Source organism: Pseudorca crassidens, chromosome 2, assembly GCF_039906515.1.
Source record: "Pseudorca crassidens isolate mPseCra1 chromosome 2, mPseCra1.hap1, whole genome shotgun sequence".
Taxonomy (NCBI): Eukaryota; Metazoa; Chordata; class Mammalia; order Artiodactyla; family Delphinidae; genus Pseudorca; species Pseudorca crassidens.
In genome coordinates this window covers 31,994,386-32,012,358 of record NC_090297.1, presented here as the reverse complement: position 1 = coordinate 32,012,358, position 17,973 = coordinate 31,994,386, and the positions used below count along the sequence as shown (strand labels likewise).

At 46.0% G+C, this 17,973-nt stretch overlaps 2 protein-coding genes across 3 annotated transcripts in view; both read right to left on the bottom strand.

Moving 5' to 3' along the window:
• Positions 1–17,973, bottom strand: part of CAP1 (cyclase associated actin cytoskeleton regulatory protein 1) — a 359,457-nt gene that overhangs the window by 260,773 nt on the left and 80,711 nt on the right. The window lies entirely within an intron of this gene.
• PPIE (peptidylprolyl isomerase E) lies at positions 938–16,743 on the bottom strand. The gene is made up of 10 exons (XM_067725652.1): positions 16,680–16,743; positions 15,536–15,634; positions 13,735–13,778; positions 13,011–13,037; positions 11,468–11,549; positions 10,840–10,940; positions 8,480–8,603; positions 3,168–3,353; positions 1,982–2,124; positions 938–1,770 (listed from the first exon to the last, which is right to left on the bottom strand). The coding sequence occupies exons 1-10, from the start codon at positions 16,708–16,710 to the stop codon at positions 1,702–1,704; spliced, it is 906 nt and encodes a 301-aa protein (XP_067581753.1). The 5' UTR covers positions 16,711–16,743; the 3' UTR covers positions 938–1,701.

Sequence of the window (17,973 nt, the reverse complement as noted above, 5' to 3'; positions counted from 1 at the left end):
GCCAGGAGTCCATTCGGCACATGGGAGCCACAGGTAGAGCCAGAGCGCCATCATCCCTCGACAGGAGCTCTCCTGGGGCCACCAGGGCCAGGGGACAACAGGCCCCACCCCTGCCTCGTCCAGATTTCTACTCAACATGTAAAAGCCCAGCCGGGTAGACTCTGAATGGTCTGAGTAACCCCACGCCACAGGGAGGTATCTAGTGGCTACAGGGCTCAGTCTCTGCTCAGTGCCTTCAGCAGGTCAGGGTTCCTTTAAAGCCACTTGGCTGACCAGTCCATGGAGGGGGAGCAGAGAGAAGCCAGCCTGACTTGAGCTCCAGGAAGTGGCTGCACACAGGGACCAGACTGTGAGCTCGGCATGGGTGAGACCACTTGCCTCATCAGTGGTCAGCAAACTTTCTGCAAAGGTTCAGATAGTAAATATTTTAGGCTTTGGGACGGCGTTGGTTAATTTCGTGTCTATAGCTAAGCCATGGTATCAACTTTTTAGCCAAACACCAGTCTGGATGTTTCTGTGAAGGTATTTTTCAGATGTGATTGACATTTACATCAGTAGACTTGGAGTAAAGCAGATGACCCCTCCATAACGGGGGTGGTCCTCATCCAATGAATTGAAGGCCTTAAGACAGAAAGACTGGAATCACCTGAGGAGGAATTCTGCCTCCAGACGGCCTTTGGACTCAAGCTTCAACATCAACTATTTCCTGGGGCTCCAGCCTGCTGGCCTGCCCTGCAGCTATCAGACTTCTCAGCCCACACGACTGCAGAGCCAATTCCGTGAAATAAATCTCTTTCTCTATGAACATATACGCACACCCTACTGGTTCTGTTTCTCTGGGAACTCTAATAGAGGGACCATACAGTATCTGTCACCAATTACTCAACTCTGCCACTGCAGTGAGCAAGCAGCCACAGACAATATGTAAACAAATGGGTGTGGCTGTGTTCCAATAAAACTTTATTCACAAAAACAGGCAGTGGGCTGGATTAGACCCAACGGGTTTGCTGACCTCTTGTCTCCTGACAAACAGGTACAGTACCTGGCATGGAGAAGGCATTTTGAGTAATAAAATATCATTTAAAAAGCCTGTAGAATGAAAGTGAGCAAATGAGCAAATGAATCACGGAGACTGAGCAGTACACCCACTGGCTACAAGACTGGCAGCATGATTGGGGAGTGGAGGCACTGTAGGTAGGAACTTTTTCACTGTCTTTGATTCCCATGGTCTTGACAATGGTCTGACAAGGGTATCTGGCTTGAAGATACAGCACCCGACATCTCAGGGAATTGCCCGAGGGAAGAAAGAAAAGCCGTGGGGAAGACGCTATTTCCTATTCCTTCACCAACCTGTCTCGGGGGGCAGTTTAGCTTTAGATGCAACCTCTGACAACTCCCAGGAACTAGCTGGAGGCAGCAGTACAAAAAATAGAATTTATTTTACCAGAAGAAAACGTCTAGGATCCACACAGGTGGGCCCAGGAGAGGCCCTGGCCTGGAAAGGGCACGCACAGCCGTCCATGGTGGGGAGGGCAGCACCCTGGCCCACGGCCCCACTTGGGGAAGAGCCAGAGGCGGCCCAGGCCGTGCCTGCAGAGGAGCTGCCCCACGCTGACCCCAAGGAAGGGCCAGGACACAAAGCCCTGCTTGCTGCAAACGGGACACCTTGGCTGCCGGTTCCCCGGGCTGACAGCTGCCCTCTCACACGTACTCCCCACAGTCGGAGATGATGACCTTCTGCTTGGGTTTCCCGTCCTTGCTGCCCTGGGCCTTTGCAGGCAAAACAGAAGAGGAGGAATCAGAGGGAGGGAGGGAGGGTGGAGAGGAAAGGGCAGCTCAGGATACCTGCCCCACCCCGCCCCCTGCCCCCTGCCCCCACCCCCTCCAGCAGCAGCAGCCGTGGCCTCTCTCTCCAGGCCCCGGAGGCCCCGCTCCTGCCCTCCCACACGGCTGTGCACCGGGGGCCCGGGCGGCCGCCCACCTCAATCTGCCGCAAGACATCCAGGCCTTCCGTGATCTCCCCAAATACCACGTGCTTGCCGTCCAGCCAATCCGTCTTGTCACATGTCAGGAAGAACTGGGAACCGTTGGTGTTTGGGCCAGAGTTGGCCATGGAGAGCAGGCCTGGGGGAGAGAACGACCACATCGACCCCCTCCACCCTGCTCCCGGCCCTCAGGACGTCTGGTAGTAGAGGGAGGAGCGTAAATGCTGCTGGGAGGGGGAATGGAATGAAGACCAGGAACTGACTATTGGCAAGATGGAGGCTGCTAGCATCTTTGAGAAGAGTGGTTTCAGTGGACAGGTGGCACTAGAAGTCTGTCTAGAGGGTGACAGAGAGAATGGAAGGCAAGGAGTCTACATAACCTTTTCAAGAAGTTTTGCTTACAATGGGGACCAGAGGCATGGGTGATAGCTGAGGGGGTACATGAGTCAAAGATTTTTTTGAAAGATTGACGCGGCGCACTTTTGCTCTGATGGACTGATCTAGCAGAGCAGGGGAAATGCATTACACAAGGCTGCAGGGGCACATCCACAGAAGCCAGGTTCCGAAGTAGGGGAGAGGAGTAGGGGTCCAGGCCATGAGCAGAGGGAAGACAGCTCAGCCCCTGTACTTGGAGGGAAGTCAGAGCGGGCATGTGTGGACAGATGCAGGAGGCCAAGCATCAGCTGAGGCAGACGGTGACGTGGAGGCTTTGGGAATGAAGGAAGGGATGGAATTGTTATCTCTGACCAGGACTGAGTGTTAACTAGGGAGCTCTATCTAGTACGGCTGCCCAGGGCCTCCTGCAGAGCTTCGGTCATAAATTTCAGTACAGTTCTGTGTTTTTTCTAGCTGCTGGGGGACCAAGCACTGAAATTTTTTACTGAATGAGTCTGACAGAGCGAGGTGGGTAGTGGGGGTGAGGGAAGACAAGGGCTTACACTGGCCGACCATAGAATGTAAGCTAGGCCGACAGGGAGTGCGGACGTGGTGGGGCGACGGGCAGTACATGAATGGAAACAAGCTCACTCTGCTTAGCCAGGCCCAATGCCTCTCCTCTGTTCACTGGGTGGGTCCCCTCCAGACCCCCAACCTGTCAGCCAGAACCACAGCCCATCACTCCCCCCACACAGTCATCCTGCCCCAGCCCAGCCCACCGATCACCAGCCACTGATCGGGTCCCACCTGTTCCCGTGTGTTTGAGAATAAAGTTTTCATCGTCAAACTTCTTCCCGTAGATGGACTTGCCCCCAGTGCCATTGTGGTTGGTGAAATCGCCGCCCTGGCACATGAACTGGGGGATGATGCGGTGGAAGCTGCTGCCCTTGAAGCCAAAACCCTTCTCATGGGTGCACAGGCAGCGGAAATTCTCTAGCGCCGAGAAAGGAAAAGGTACCCGGGTTAAAAAACAAGCCAATGAAACCTCTAACTAGGCTCTGAAAAACTGTTGTATTTGTTTAATGTTCATATTTTCATTTCAAAATATGACATGCTCATTATAAACCTTTGAGATACTGACATCTTGAAGGACTAGAGGGGATTCTAGTTAAAGAAGGAGTGAACACATACATTCTAGCTCTGTTCCACACTAAACTGGCAGTAAAGCAATTTTTTAAAAGAAAAACCAAACAGGATCTTAGGAAAAAAACACAGGGGCAACTCTTTGTGACTCTGGATTTGGCAATGGTTTCTTAATTGTGATACCGAAAGTGTAGGTAACAAAAGAAAAAATAGGCAGATTAGACTTCATCAAAATGAAAACCTCTGTGCAACAAAGGACACTCTCAACAAAGTAAAAAGGCAACTCAGGGAAAGGGAGAAAATATTTGCAAATCATTATCTCTTAAGCATTTAACATCCAGAATATATAATGAACTCCTACAACTCAACAACAAAAAGACAAACAACCCAGTAAATAAACAGGCAAAAGACTTGAATAGACATTCCTCCAAAGAAGATACACAAACGGCTCCTTCCCCTAAGCACAGGAAAAGATGCTCCACATCATTAGTCATTAAGGAAATGCAAATCAAAATCACAATGAGATCCTACTTCACATCTAGTAGGATGGCTATAATAAACAGAAAACAAGTTTTGGTGAGGATGTGGAGAAATGAGAGCCTTAATACGTTGCTGGTGGGAATGTAAAATGGTGCAGCCACTGTAGAAAACAGTTTGGCAGTTCCTCAAAAAGTCAAACTAGAATTACCATATGACACAGCATTTCCACTCTTAGGTAGGCACCCAAAACAATTGAAAACAGGGATTTAAACACATATTTGGGGACTTCCCTGGTGGCGCAGTGGTTAAGAATGCACCTGCCAATGCAGGGCACACGGGTTCGAGCCTTGGTCCGGGAAGATCCCACATGCCGCGGAACAACTAAACCCGTGCGCCACAACTACTGAGCCTGTGCTCTAGAGCCCACGAGCCACAACTACTGAGCCCACGTGCCACAACTACTGAGCCCACATGCCACAACTACTGAAGCCCACAGCCTAGAGCCCATGCTCTGCAACAGGAGAAGCTACTGCAATGAGAAGCCCACGCGCCGCAATGAAGAGCAGCCCCCACTCGCTGCAACTAGAAAAAGCCCGCGCACAGCAACGAAGACCCAATGCAGCCAAAATAAATAAATAAATAAATTTATATTTAGAAAACACACACACGTATTTGTACACAAACGTTCACAGCAGCATTATTCACAATAACCAGAAAGTGGAAACAACACTCAAGTGTCCATCAACACATGAATGGATAAACAAAATGTGGACTATCCAGACAATGGAATATTATTCAGTCACAAATATGAACAAAACATGGATACACAGATGACCCTTGAAAACACGATGCTAAGTGAAATAAGCCAGACACAAAAGGACAACTACTGTAGGATTCCATTTATATGAAATGTCTAGAATAGCAAATTCTGAGAGACAGAAAATAGAATAAATGTTCCAGGGTGGAGGGGAGAGGAGAATGGGGAGTTGTTGTTTAATGGGTACTGAGTTTCCCTTTGGAGTGGTGAAAAAGTTTTGAAAATAGATAGTGGTGATAGTTGTACAACATTGTGAATGCAATTAATGCCAGTAAATTATACACTTAAAAAATGGATAAAATGACCAAAAAAAAAAAAATAGCAAGAGAAAAGACAACAGCAACAAAAATCTTTGAAACCTAGAAGACAAATAGATGAGCCATAACTGATATAGCAGACCTAACAAACCTGAAGCTTAAGCTGGTAAAGCCGAGAGCAATTCGATTTATGCTGTAGAAATGCCAAAAGCTCAGAGCCAAGAATGAAGATGGCTCTAAAAACAGTAAGTGTGGTTGAAAGCCTGTTTAAAAAAGTAGCTAGCCCCCAGATCCTCTCCCTTCCCTGGCCCTGGCTGCCGGCTGGAGGTCTACCCTCTGGTATGTCAAAGCAGAGGGTCTATGCTCTGGGATGCACTACACATAGCTGAGGGTTGAGGTACCATAATGATAAACGGAGATCAAGTGAAGTTTATATACTGTTCCCAGCCCCCCCAACCATGATGGCAAAGAGCTGTAAACAGGACCACTAGCAAGAGACTAGAGTCTTCTCTGTGGACTCCGCTTTGTCCAAGAGACTACAACTCAGGAATACTGACCATCCAGGGTCCGAGAGATAGAGAACCACCTTGCAGTGGAAGCCTCAGTCAGCAAGCCTTACCAATATCCAGGGAGTTTCCAAGCAGATTTTTAGGGCCCTAGTCTTAAAGGCATCTAATGTGAAAAGCAAAGACCAAAACAAGCAAACAGACCAATAACAAACAAAGCAAAACAAAATTTAAAAACTCAGAAAAAAGTAACCTGAAACATAAGCTGTATATGAAAAAGAAGCTTTAGTAATCTCCCAAGATGAAATGGCAGTACATGCATGAAATAAGCACAGGATGCTATGAAAAAGGACATTTAGGAAGGTTCCAGAATGAGAGAAGAGAGAAATCAGAAAGGACAAATGCGAAGAAATAATCCAAGGAAATTTTCCCAAACCAAAAGATAGGACTGTCCTGATTGATTGGTGTGGTATGCGGAATAATGGCTCCCCAAAGATATCTATGTCCCAATCCCTGGAACATGAGACTATGTTATGCTGTACACAGCAAAAGTTACTTTGCAGATGTGATTAAGATTATGGACGTTGAGATGGGGAGAGTAGCCTAGATTATCCAGGTGGGCCTAATACAATCACAACCTTTCCCATCTATAGTCAGAAAGAGAGTTAGAAGTGGATGGAAGAGGAGGCAGGAGAGAATAGAAACATGAGAGGGACTGGATCTACCACTGTTGGCTGCGATGATAGAAGAAGGGGACCACAAGCCTCTAGAAGCTGGGAACAGCCCTCAGCTGGCAGCCCACACGGAAATGGGTACCTCAGTCTACAGATACAGGAAATTGAATTCTGCCAACAACCTCACTGTCTCTGGAAACAGATCCATCCACCCCTAGAGCTTCCTGTAAGGAACGCAGCAACCCAGCCATCATCTTCATTTTAGCCTGCTGAGACCTGTGTTGGCCTTCTGGCCTTCATAACAGTTAAGATAATAAATTTATGTTCTTGTAAGCTGCTAAGTCTGTGATAATTTGTTACAGCAGGAAGAGAAAACTAACATAATAGGGCCCACTGAATATCCAGCATAACGAATGGAAGGAGATCTACTCCAAAGGCACACTGTTTCAGAACACAGGACAAAGAGACACTCCAGGCCTCCAGACCAGTGTTATCTAACAGCTATTAAGCATTTGGATAGTGTAACTGAGGAAGTGAATTTTAATTTTATTTAACTTGAATTAATTTAAACTTAAATAGTCACATGTGGCTAGTGGCTACCATACTGAACAGCTGAGCTCTAGGCAGAAAATTTTAAAAAGGTTTTGTATAAAGGACCAAGAATCAGAATATTAGACTTCTCTACAATTTTACAACCAAACCATCAAGTGGGAAAGTAGATATTTTCACACATCAGTCTCAAAAAACTTACTCTCCAAGCTCTTTTCTCCAGAAGCTACAGAAGTATGTCTTCTACCGAAACAAGAGAATAGACCAAAAAAAGACAACAGAGGTTCCAACATAAGCGAAAATAGGAGATCCCATGACAATAGCTATGCAGTGGTGTCTGGAAAGCAACTGGTCCAGGCCAGAGGAGGTCAGAAGGCTCCAAGGAGGAACAGTGAAATTGACAGAATATCTGATGTATTTGAACATGATGAGAGATTTATAGAAGCAGGAGAATTTCGGAGAGACTCAGGAATATATGCACAGAAGACTAAGCAAATGTGAAAACAAGACAATTATGAATTCCAGGGAAAACAAAGTGCTATGTATGAAAGGAAGTTATCACAGTATGATGCTTACATAGTTAGAATAACCTATGACCTAAACAAAATTATGGTAACAATGTAAGGAGGATGAAGGATCAGGGAAGGTGATTTAGAAAGCTAATTCCTTATCTTCTGAAGTGGGAAGCCAATAGATGTCTAAAATGAAAAAAAACCAGAAAGTAGCAACATAAATCTGTTATCTACCAACATGGAGGTAAAAACCAAAAGAATCAGCTAAGAGGGGAAATTGCCTGCCTCTGAGAAGCAGCAAAGTGGAGGATGGGGCAGGATGGGAGGACAACATGGGGGCACTGCTGTTTTTCAAAACAAGCTTTGTGGAATTAACATTCTAAACTCTATGTCTATATAATAAAATTTAGATTTAAAGAAGAATAAATAGAAGTCAATATTTAGCAAATGAAAAATACTCAAAAAACTGTTAGTTAACAGTAGTTACTTCTGGAGAGTAGGACTAGATGTGGAGAAGAAAGACTTAGGTTTTCAATTCATTGCCTTCAATATTGTTGGAATATACTTATGTGTGTATACTTTTTTTTTAAAACCATGAATATACATTTACTTGTATTAAATAAAAAACTATTATTAAAAAGTAGTAAACCAGGGACTTCCCTGGTGGCGCAGTGGTTAAGAATCCACCTGCCAACGCAGGGGACATGGTTTCGAGCCCTGGTCTGGGAAGATCTCACATGCTGTGCAGCAACTAAGCCCATGAACCACAACTACCGAGCCCACGTGCCACAACTACTGAAGCCCGCGTGCCTAGAGCCCGTGCTCCGCAACAAGAGAAGCCACCGCAATGAGAAGCCCAGGCACCGCAACGAAGAGTAGCCCCCGCTCGCCGCAACTAGAGAAAGCCCGTGTGCAGAAATGAAGACCCAATGCAGCCAAAAATAAATAAATTAATAAATTAAATAAATTTATATTAAAAAAAGTAGTAAACCAGCACTTCTAAAACTTCAAAAATGCCTGCTCTGACTCATCTGTTAATAGATCCCAGGATCTGAGATGCCGCAAATCAACTCAGGTCAGAAACAACGTCAAGGACACAAGAACTAAGGCACTGAGAACCTTGGAAAGGCTCACTGCTCAGCTCCCAGCTTCCCGGCCATCCTGACCGGAGTCCTGCTCACCTGCTGTCATGGGAACGATGTCTGAACGTAGGAGCATCTGGATGCGGCCGGCTGGCTTGTTCCCAATCTTGATGTCCATGTACACCTGAGGGTTTGACCGGGCCTTTTTTACAGCGGGCTCTCCCTAGACGCAGGAGAAATGGCCAGGTTAGAGAGAACAGCCTGACTCCCCGACTAGGAGAGCGAGTGTTCTTCTGAAGACACCCCAGAACCCACTGCAGCAAGCGGGCTGAGCAAGGCACCGACAGGAAAGGTCTTGGGCCCTGATGGGGCTGCAGAAGGCGGAGGCCATGGCCATGGCCCCCAGCCGGACACCCAGTGACAGGAGACCTCAGCACCGCCTACCCGGAGCCCCACCCCTCAGGCATTTTATCTCATCTCACTCCCTCAGACACGTCAGCTCGCTTCGCCTTCACTCTCCCCTGCAGTCACAGAACATTGCTTTTCTGGCTCAAAACACAAAACTCTCAACAACTTCAACTTCCAGTTCAAGCCCACCCACCTTAGTCAGTTAAACGGACCCACTTCTGCAACACCACCCCCTTCCTCTATGCTTAGCCCTGCATATCCACAGGCTGGCTGCAGTGGAAGCAAGGAGGGCCTAAGTGCTCAGAATGGAGGTGGTTGGGACCTTGCTTTATACTCCAAGTAGACAAGGCTGGACAGAGGAGATATTTATTACAGCTGTCACATTTGCTCCAAAGAGAAAACTCAAGTGTTCTTGTTTGTGCTTCAGTTTAACAAACTCGCTGAGGCATCACGCTGGGCACTGAGGACACTGTGACTATTATTTGCTGTTAACAACAGCAGTAGCATAGTTGTAACAGCAAATACTCACATAGTACTTGCCATGTACAGGGTACTATTCTGAACGTTTTAGGTAATCAGCTCATTTAATCTTTACAACCACCTGTGAGATCAGTGCTACCATCATTCCCATTTCATAGATGGGGAAACTGAGGTACAATGAAGTTCAGTAACTTGCCCAAGGTCACAGAGGTGCTCAGTGGTGAGGTTGGAATTCACACCTAAGCCCCCCCACCCCCCAACCAAGTCCATGTTCTTAATCACATTACCCCACCTCACATTCCACATTTTTATTAACAAGGCCTTTATTAATACGAGGCCCCTATCCTCACAGAATTTACTGACTAGAAAGGGAAAGGCAATAAGCACTTGCGTAGTCTTTACAAAAGCAAAGACATACAGGGAAATACAAAGACTGGTTTTACCAAGAGTGTAAAGTGGGGACTACAAGGTGAGAGGTGGGCAGGGTCAAGGCTGGGAGAGTTCCCCCCTGACTTTATCTCACGGGACAGGTGATGGGCAGCCACTGAAAAGGTCTCAGCAGGAGAGTCAGATGATCCATGGTATGCTTTAAAAAGATCATTCTAGCTGCCTTTATAAAAGACGGGAGGAGAGCAAGACTGCAGCCAGAAGGCTAGGAAGCTATTGCAATTATCCAAATGAGACGAGAAGTTACATTGGGACGATGGAGTAATCAGGGGAGGATGGATTCAAGGAAGATTTAAGAGAAAAACTTGGCAGAGTACGATGTTCTGGCTCTATTTTAAAGAGGGGTCCAGAGTGACCTAGGGTTACTCCACTGACTGAGGGCCATTTATGTGCTCTGCTTTGCATCTGGATTTCTGGCTTGGGTCAATGTGGATGGATGGTGGCAAGGTGGTGAGTTTGAGAACACAGGAAGAACGGGATTAGAGAAGGGAGGGCGAGACTTGCAGCAGAAACCTCTGAAGCTCAGGTCTAGAAACAGAGGCCAGGAAAGTCAACAGCACAGGAGAGGCTGTGCAAAATCAGAGTGACTGCCACTGTTCTGGCAGAGAGGGGAGAGGGCTGCTGTGAGTCAAGAAATTCAGAAGAACAACATTTAGAAGAAGGGGAGAGGCAGCCTGAGAGGCAATGGTTAGAGAGGCACGCCGAGAATCAGGAGGAAGTGCCAAGGCGGGTTGTCTGGAAGGGAGAACCTCAAACCTGTGCCCAGGCTGCCGGGAAGGTACCCCCACCCAGCCCTGCCTCCCCTGCGTCAGGACAGGAAGCTCCAGTGACGGGGGGGACTGATGAGGAGGGCTGCAGTGGTGCGCTCACCACCCCTCCCCACCTCAGGCTTCCTCCTCGTCGGCGGCAATCACAGAACAGAACCCAGGCAGAGTGAGAAGCTCCTCACGCAAAGCACGAGGACAAGAGGCCTAAAGCTTCCCTTTAGTTCACTCATTAGCACCTCCACCAAAACACTAAAAGCTCATTTTTCATTCTCTCTGCTTTTGTATATATGTTTGCACATTTCCATAAAAACCTAAGAAATGAAGTCTCCTGTGGGAAGTGCCAGCCTTCAGTCTCACCTCCTGGGTCTCCACTTTGGGAGGCTCTGACCCTTCTTCCTCTTTATTTTCCTCAAGAGTCTTCCCAGAAAACTTCTTCAACCAGTCGTCATCGGACCAAACTGAAAGGGAAGAGGCAGGCAAATGAGAACAAATTCAAGCTATCAGCCAGCCGCTAAGTAGCTGCTCTGGTCAGCAAAGCAGAACATGCTCTGTGGCCCTCTCGGCCAGAGGACTCTACTTTGGGAACTCCCACGGTAAGGCAAGTTCCCACCTTTCAGGGACTGCCAGCCCTGAAGCCCGGCTCTTAGCAGGACTAAGTGAAAAAGCTATGCCCCAGGGAAAGGTGCAGCCTTTGCCAGTCCCAGCCCTTGACGGAACCCGCCAGGAGTGTTCAGAAAACGGGGACAGGTAAGAGATCAGGCTGCGTTTCTCTCATAAAGCAAACAATTACCCTGGCTTGGCTGAGAAGCTCAAACTCTTTCTATTTCCCCACAAAGGTGGCGCATGTCCTTCGCCAATGTAAACCATGCTCTACTCCTGTCCACCAGAGTAGCATTCAGCTCCCACTTCCAAGAAAATCGGGACAGAAAGGCAACCAAGGCCAAACTGGAGGATGTGATGGGGAATCTGTATTGCTCCCACTCACCTGGTCTGGAAGAGCCTTCCTTAATCCTCATGGGTTTTGCCAAATTGACACGAATTGTCCGTCCAAAGAGCTCAGACTCATTCTGAAAAGATTGAAAATCCAGCTGCTTAAACTCTGTTAGGTTAAAACAAAGTCAGACAGCTTTCCATTTCCTTCTGAAAAATCTGAGACAAGCTCATGACTTGTTCTCCCTTAACCCCTGAGCCCCTAGCACCCAAGCTATGCACCTACTGCAAAGCAGCCTGTAGGTTGCAGGGAATTTCCTCCCTGGAGCCATCACATACCTCCTTTCTTTCTTTTCTTTCTTTTTTTTTTAAAGTTGAAGCATAGTTGATTTACAATGTTTCAGGTGTACAGCAAAGTGATTCAGTTATACTTTACATATATATGTGTGTGTGTGTATATATACACATATATATACACACACATACATATATATATACATGTATATATATTCTTTTTCAGACTTCTTTTCCATTGTAGGTTATTATAAGATATTGAATATGGTTCCTTGTGTTATATAGTAGGTCCTTGTTGTACATCTATTTTATATATCGTAGCATGTATCTGACCTTTCTTTCAATACCACCAACGACCTGTGCTTCCAAAGGTGACTCTGGGTTCAGAACACTCTGAAATTACAAGGATAAATGCAGTTTCCAAGTACCCGAGTTCACCTTCAAAAGTCAAGATCAGCTTTAAGTGGTGAGAAATGATCTCTCTTTCTCTCTGAGAGCTGAGGAATATGTTTGGTGAATGGGAAACAGAGAACAGGAATAAAGGAAAACCTTATTATCCTAAGATAACTGGTACCAGGAAAGGTCACTTAATGTGAATTCACTTAAGGCAATGAAGAAAATTTCATGGTAAAAAGTGAAGGGAAAAAAGATTGATAGGGAATTTACTGTGATGAAACTAAAAATAATGAAAATAAATTTCTTATAGTTAAAATTCAGGTTTAATTTATGTGCTAATTTATAGGACAAAGATGAAATGGATGCTGATTAATCTGTAGTATTTTTCCAACAAAATACTATCAAAATATCAGTATGATATTTTTGCATTTCTTATCTGCTGTGAAAATCATAAGCATCTTGAAGAGGGAATACATACTCAAGAGCTACATCATTTTCCCCAAGGAGCTCTCCAGGCTATTCCAATCACTTGCATCAGTAGCATAATCTATCTTTATCCTTGTTGAATTTCTCTTCTCAATTGTTAACTGGTCTAACACTTCATGAAATCCTGCCTCTTTTGTAAAATATGCAATTTCATTGTGCAATCAATTTGCATTGTGTTTGCAATTTCCTATCCTAGACTCGGGCAGCCAGTGAGAGGCTGGTCAACAAGGATGGTTAGCATTTACATTATTATCAAATTGATCAAAAGCGATCAATTCACAGTGAATATTTTCATATGATGATAATCTGTACTTCCCCATGCAACCTTGTAACTTTGGAGGTTCAGCAAACTCATGTATGAATAAGTGCCCTCTGTACAACCAAAAAGCAATTTCTGTAAGAAGGAGGATTCCTAGCCATACCATGTTGTCGATAGCTGCTGCAGCATCCTGCCAAGGAAAGACAAGGGACAAGTTTAGGCTTGCAATATATGTGGAACCTAGAAAATGGTACAGATGAACCAGTTTGCAGGGCAGAAATTGAGACACAGAAGTAGAGAAAAAAATGTACGGACACCAAGGGGGGAAAGCGGCGGGGTGGTGGTGGTGGTGGTGGGATGAATTGGGAGATTGGGATGGACATGTATACACTGATGTGTATAAAATGGATGACTAATAAGAACCTGCTGTATAGAAAATAATAATAATAATAATAATAATTTATTAAAAAAAAAAGTTTAGGCTTGCAGTCAAATGCTTCTTGTGGTGTCTAAACATACTTAGTAGCCAAAAAAAAAACCCAACCTCACAGGAAAAGGTCTATTTACACTCCTTGCCCAGGTTGTATGTGTCTAACAAAGTGCACTTCCTGGGTGACTTCAGCTATTGGCTATTTAGTGGAAGACAAAGAAATAATCACCAGTGCCACAAGAGCTCTGCAGAGCAAGAGGCGTAGGACCTGTCTGCGATGTTAACCACAGCCTACAGTTTGATTAAGTGAGGGAAACTTTCCTTCAAATAGCACTTCTTATCTCTCTGGAAGCATCAGCACCCCAAAATCCAACCAAATGGAGAACAGCTCCCTTTGTAATCAGTAACAATAATAACACAAGCCAAAGACTTAACATAGGTAACAGAATTTTCTCACCTCTGCCAACTCAAATTCAACAAAAGCAAATCCTCGGTGCTTTTCTGAAAAAAGGCAAACAAAGCCAAGCAATTATCATGTGGGGCAATGGGAGGAAGCAGGTGGTCACAAGGAAAGTGAAGTCACTTGCATGCCTTATCCATTCATTCGAAATTCTACACAATCACTATTTAGGAAGAAGGAATCTTATTCTTTGATTCTTTCTAGTTTAAATAACATTTCAAGCAATATTAAACTGTTCTGTAGTGAACATAGCTGAATAATCAACTATAGTTTTAATCTCTAAAAGCAGCATTCAATTCTTTTACCAAAGCCAAATTAAAACCTTAACCTTAACCATGCAGGAGCTAGAAAAATGAAGTCATTTAACCTATCAATTATTCATTCCAAGCATACATTTTGAGCATCAACTGTACATAAAGCATGAATCCTAAAACCTGGGTAAGGACACTGTCTTTATCCTCAGCAAAACACTAATCTAAGTAGAAAGGCCAAGTGCACAACAGCACTAGTTTAATTAACCAATTAACCTTAGAGAGTCAATATAACCTTATCATTTTTATAACATATAAAGATCCCAGGGAGGTTAAAATTATATGCAAGGTTGATGACAGAGCTGAAACACACAACTCGACTCGGGACTCAGTAGAGCATAGGTTGCTAAAACCTCAAAACACGTCTTAGGACTTAATGAAGCTCACGTTCTTTTGTCTTGGCCCAGAAAGAATTCAGTGAGAAGCAAAGTGACAGGCAAGAAGTGACTTATTAGTATAGGACACTTGTGAGAGATACAAGGGGGCAGGAAAGGAGAGTGCCCCACAGAGAACTCAGTGGGCTACATACAGTTTTATAATTAAAGGAAAAGTGGGGAGGGGGAGAAGACCACCTTCTTCCTCATTCTTCGAGTCTTCCATAATTAACTCCTCCTACAGGTTGGGCAAGGGAGTTTTTGACCCTATCTGGTCCAACCTGGACTGTCATGGCGCTATGGAAATGAGCAAAAAGGCGGTAATAGACACTAAAATATGGTAAATCACCTCAGGTTTCAGCATAATGTCACCTTTCCCCTATGTTTTTGTTTTTAGTGTGTGCAGAGAAGCATGTCCTAGGGATCATTAACTTACTGACCTCAACCAGCAGGATGCAGGCATCACTGACTTGATGTATAATTTTGTTGTTAGGCAAGCCTGCTTGGTTTCACGAGTTAAGCAAGCCTGCTTTCTTGAGTGATCCTTAACTTACAGGAGTCTGCCAAAGTTCCCTCTCTATCTATGATCCCCTAGTGGGATTTCTAAACTAGCTGTGTACTCTATCCCTATCAGAGCTGGGCCTAAAACTCCAATCTTAAAAATGACAACAAAGGTTAAAATAGAAAGCTGAACTACAAATGTGATACTAATTGATGGAAAGGTTACCCCCAGGTACACAGAGGCTAAGGCCCCACTGTTGAAGCTGGGCTTTCCTGCTACCCTGTTTAATAGCACAGCCGCCAAGAAAGGAGCAGGTGCGCTAGAGTGCCTGGCAGGTAGTTCAAAACAACAGATCTCCACGTAGCTCAAAACCTATCTTCCTACTGGCTAACTGAAAAGTTTGTCTTTGCTCAAATGCAACAGATGGGACTCTCTGCAGAGCATGTTACAGCTCACAATCACAAGCCTCGGAACAGTCCTTCTGCACCAAGACCACTGTCATGCTGCCCAATGCATATTTAGAATGCACTGTGATGTGACTTAAAAAAATTTTTTTAAGTTCTTTTCCTTGCAGGAGGATTCTGAGCAGGCGAGACACTAAAAAGACTTACCTGTTTCATAATCCAGAGGAATCTGGATATCTGTGATGTCTCCAAAAGGGATAAAAGCAGCATGAAGAACTTTGTCATCCACCTCCTCTGCAAGTCCACCTGCAAAGAAGCCAAGGGCCTTCTGAGACACTGTCCTCTATTCTCTCAAGACCCCGCCCATCTTGAGAAGTCCCTGCTGTAAAGTTAGCATGCTACCACCAAGGAGAGGGGTCTTTCCATCCAGTCCTTTGGGTTCATAAACATCCCTCTCATATGCTCCCTCACACCTACTTATGATGCACACCCCTCCCTTCACCCTTCTTTCAGACCCTCATCTAGCCCCAGGATTACTGCAATAGCTTCATAACTGACCTTCCTCTCCTCCACAAAGCCAACTAGAAAGATCCCGGGAATGTGCAGATTTTAACCCATCACTTCCCTGGTTAAACTACTTCAAAGGTTTCCCACTGTCCTAAGGATAAAGTATAAACTTAGCAGTATACGCAAGGCTCTTCATAAGCCCCTGCCCACCTCTTCAGCCTCTTTCCCTTTGATTCCCCGCAAAATGATACACTTGCCTCCAAGTGTCAGGCTATTTCACACCTTTGGGATTTTCCTCCCTTTCAGTAAACACACTTGCTTCTACTTCGGCTACCTGGCTAACTCCGGCTCATCTGCGGCCTCACCGCATCCTCAAAGCTTGCTCTCACCTCTCCAGATGGAGGGGTCACTTCTCCCCGCACCCAGGCCCACATCACCAGTGACCGTCCCCACCAAAGCGCTCATCAAACTGTGCTACTGAGGTTATTCCCATTTTTAGCCGGCTAGTCTGGGAACTCTTGCTTAGGGCAACAGCGGGGGCTGAGCCCTCACTGCTGTGAACATAAAGTGAATGGGCGCGAGGATTCAGAGGTCCCTAATATTCCTCCACCACTGCCCCAGGCCCAGGAGGTGAAGAGATTCCTGTCAGAGCTTGGCGGACTTGGAAGAGCTGCAAAGATCGTTACGTCTCAGGCTCACACGCTGAGGCCAAGCAAAACTGCCAAAGATACGGCCTAGACAGCTGCTCGCCGCCCTCCGCGCCCGGAGACCTGTCCAGCTCCACACCACGACCCACTAGCTGCCCGGTTCGCCCAGACTCCACCCAGAGCCCGCGCCTGCTCACCCACGTACAGCACCCGCTTGGTAGTAGCCATCTTGCTCCCGCACTCTTCCGCCGGAAGCCTACGCCCAGCCCGCCCCCTTTTCCAAGGCCCCGCCCCCTTTTCCAAGGCCCCCGCCCCCGGGTACCGCTCTCGCAGACCCCGCCCACTCCCGCTTAGGCCCAGCCCGCCTCCGGCTCCCTGTGAGCGGCGGGCGCTGTACAGGTGTATCTCGGTGGGTTAACGGCGCTGCCCGCGTTCCGTGGTGCTGAAAACAATCCTGTGAGGAGTCAGCCGGTGTCCGCAAGTAATAAACTACCAACAAACTACGGTCCGCGGGCCATCCTGCCCGTCTGTTTTTGGACAACCCGGGAGCTACAAATGATTTTTACATTTTTAAAGAGCTGGAAAAAAACAGATAAGAAAAAGAAACGAAACAAGAATAATATTTCGTGACATGTGAAAATTATACGTAATTCAATTTTCATTAAAAAAATTCCAAAAAAATTTTATTGTAATCCAGTCTTGCTCATTCCTTTTAGTATTGATCTGTGGGTGCTTTCAGGATGCAAGGGCAAACCCAGGGCCTACAGAGCTTGAAATATTTACCATCTGGCTCTTTGGGAAAAGCGTTTGCTGACTCTCGGAATAAATCACCTAATACATAAATCATTGATTGACTTAAGTGGTACAAAGTAATGGGGCCACTTATTTTAGATACAGCAGTTGGTTAAGACCTCCCTGAGGCCACATTTAAGCTGAAACCTGGAGGAAGAGGAGCCAGAGAGAGGATGGAGCAGGGAAAAGGGTTTCAGGGAGAGGAGACAACTTCTGCGGATTAAATGAACTGAAAGGCTAGGTGTGGGAGCTGGGGAGGGGAAGGGCATGAAACATCAGGCAGGAAAGGTGGGCAGGGGCTGCTTGATGCAGGGCCCTGTGAACCACGTGGAGGATTTGGGGGCTTTGAGAAGCTACTGAAGGTTGTGATAGGGAGTTACATTCTCACATTTATGTTTGAAAACAATGCTCTGGGGCACTTCCCTTGTGGTCCAGTGGTTAAGCATTCAACTTCCAATGCAGGGGACACAGCTTCGAACAAAGAGCCTGCGCCGCAACACAGAGCCTGTGTGCCACAACGAAAGATCCTGCAAACCACAACTAAGACCCGACGCAGCCAAATAAATAAATAATAAATAAAAAAATAAAACCGTGCTCTGACTACTATGCCCAGAATGATTTCGATGGAAACCTGGAGACCAGGAAGTTAATGCAGTCGAGACTAAGGAAGAGTTGATGGTGACTCTCTCCCTCCAGTCT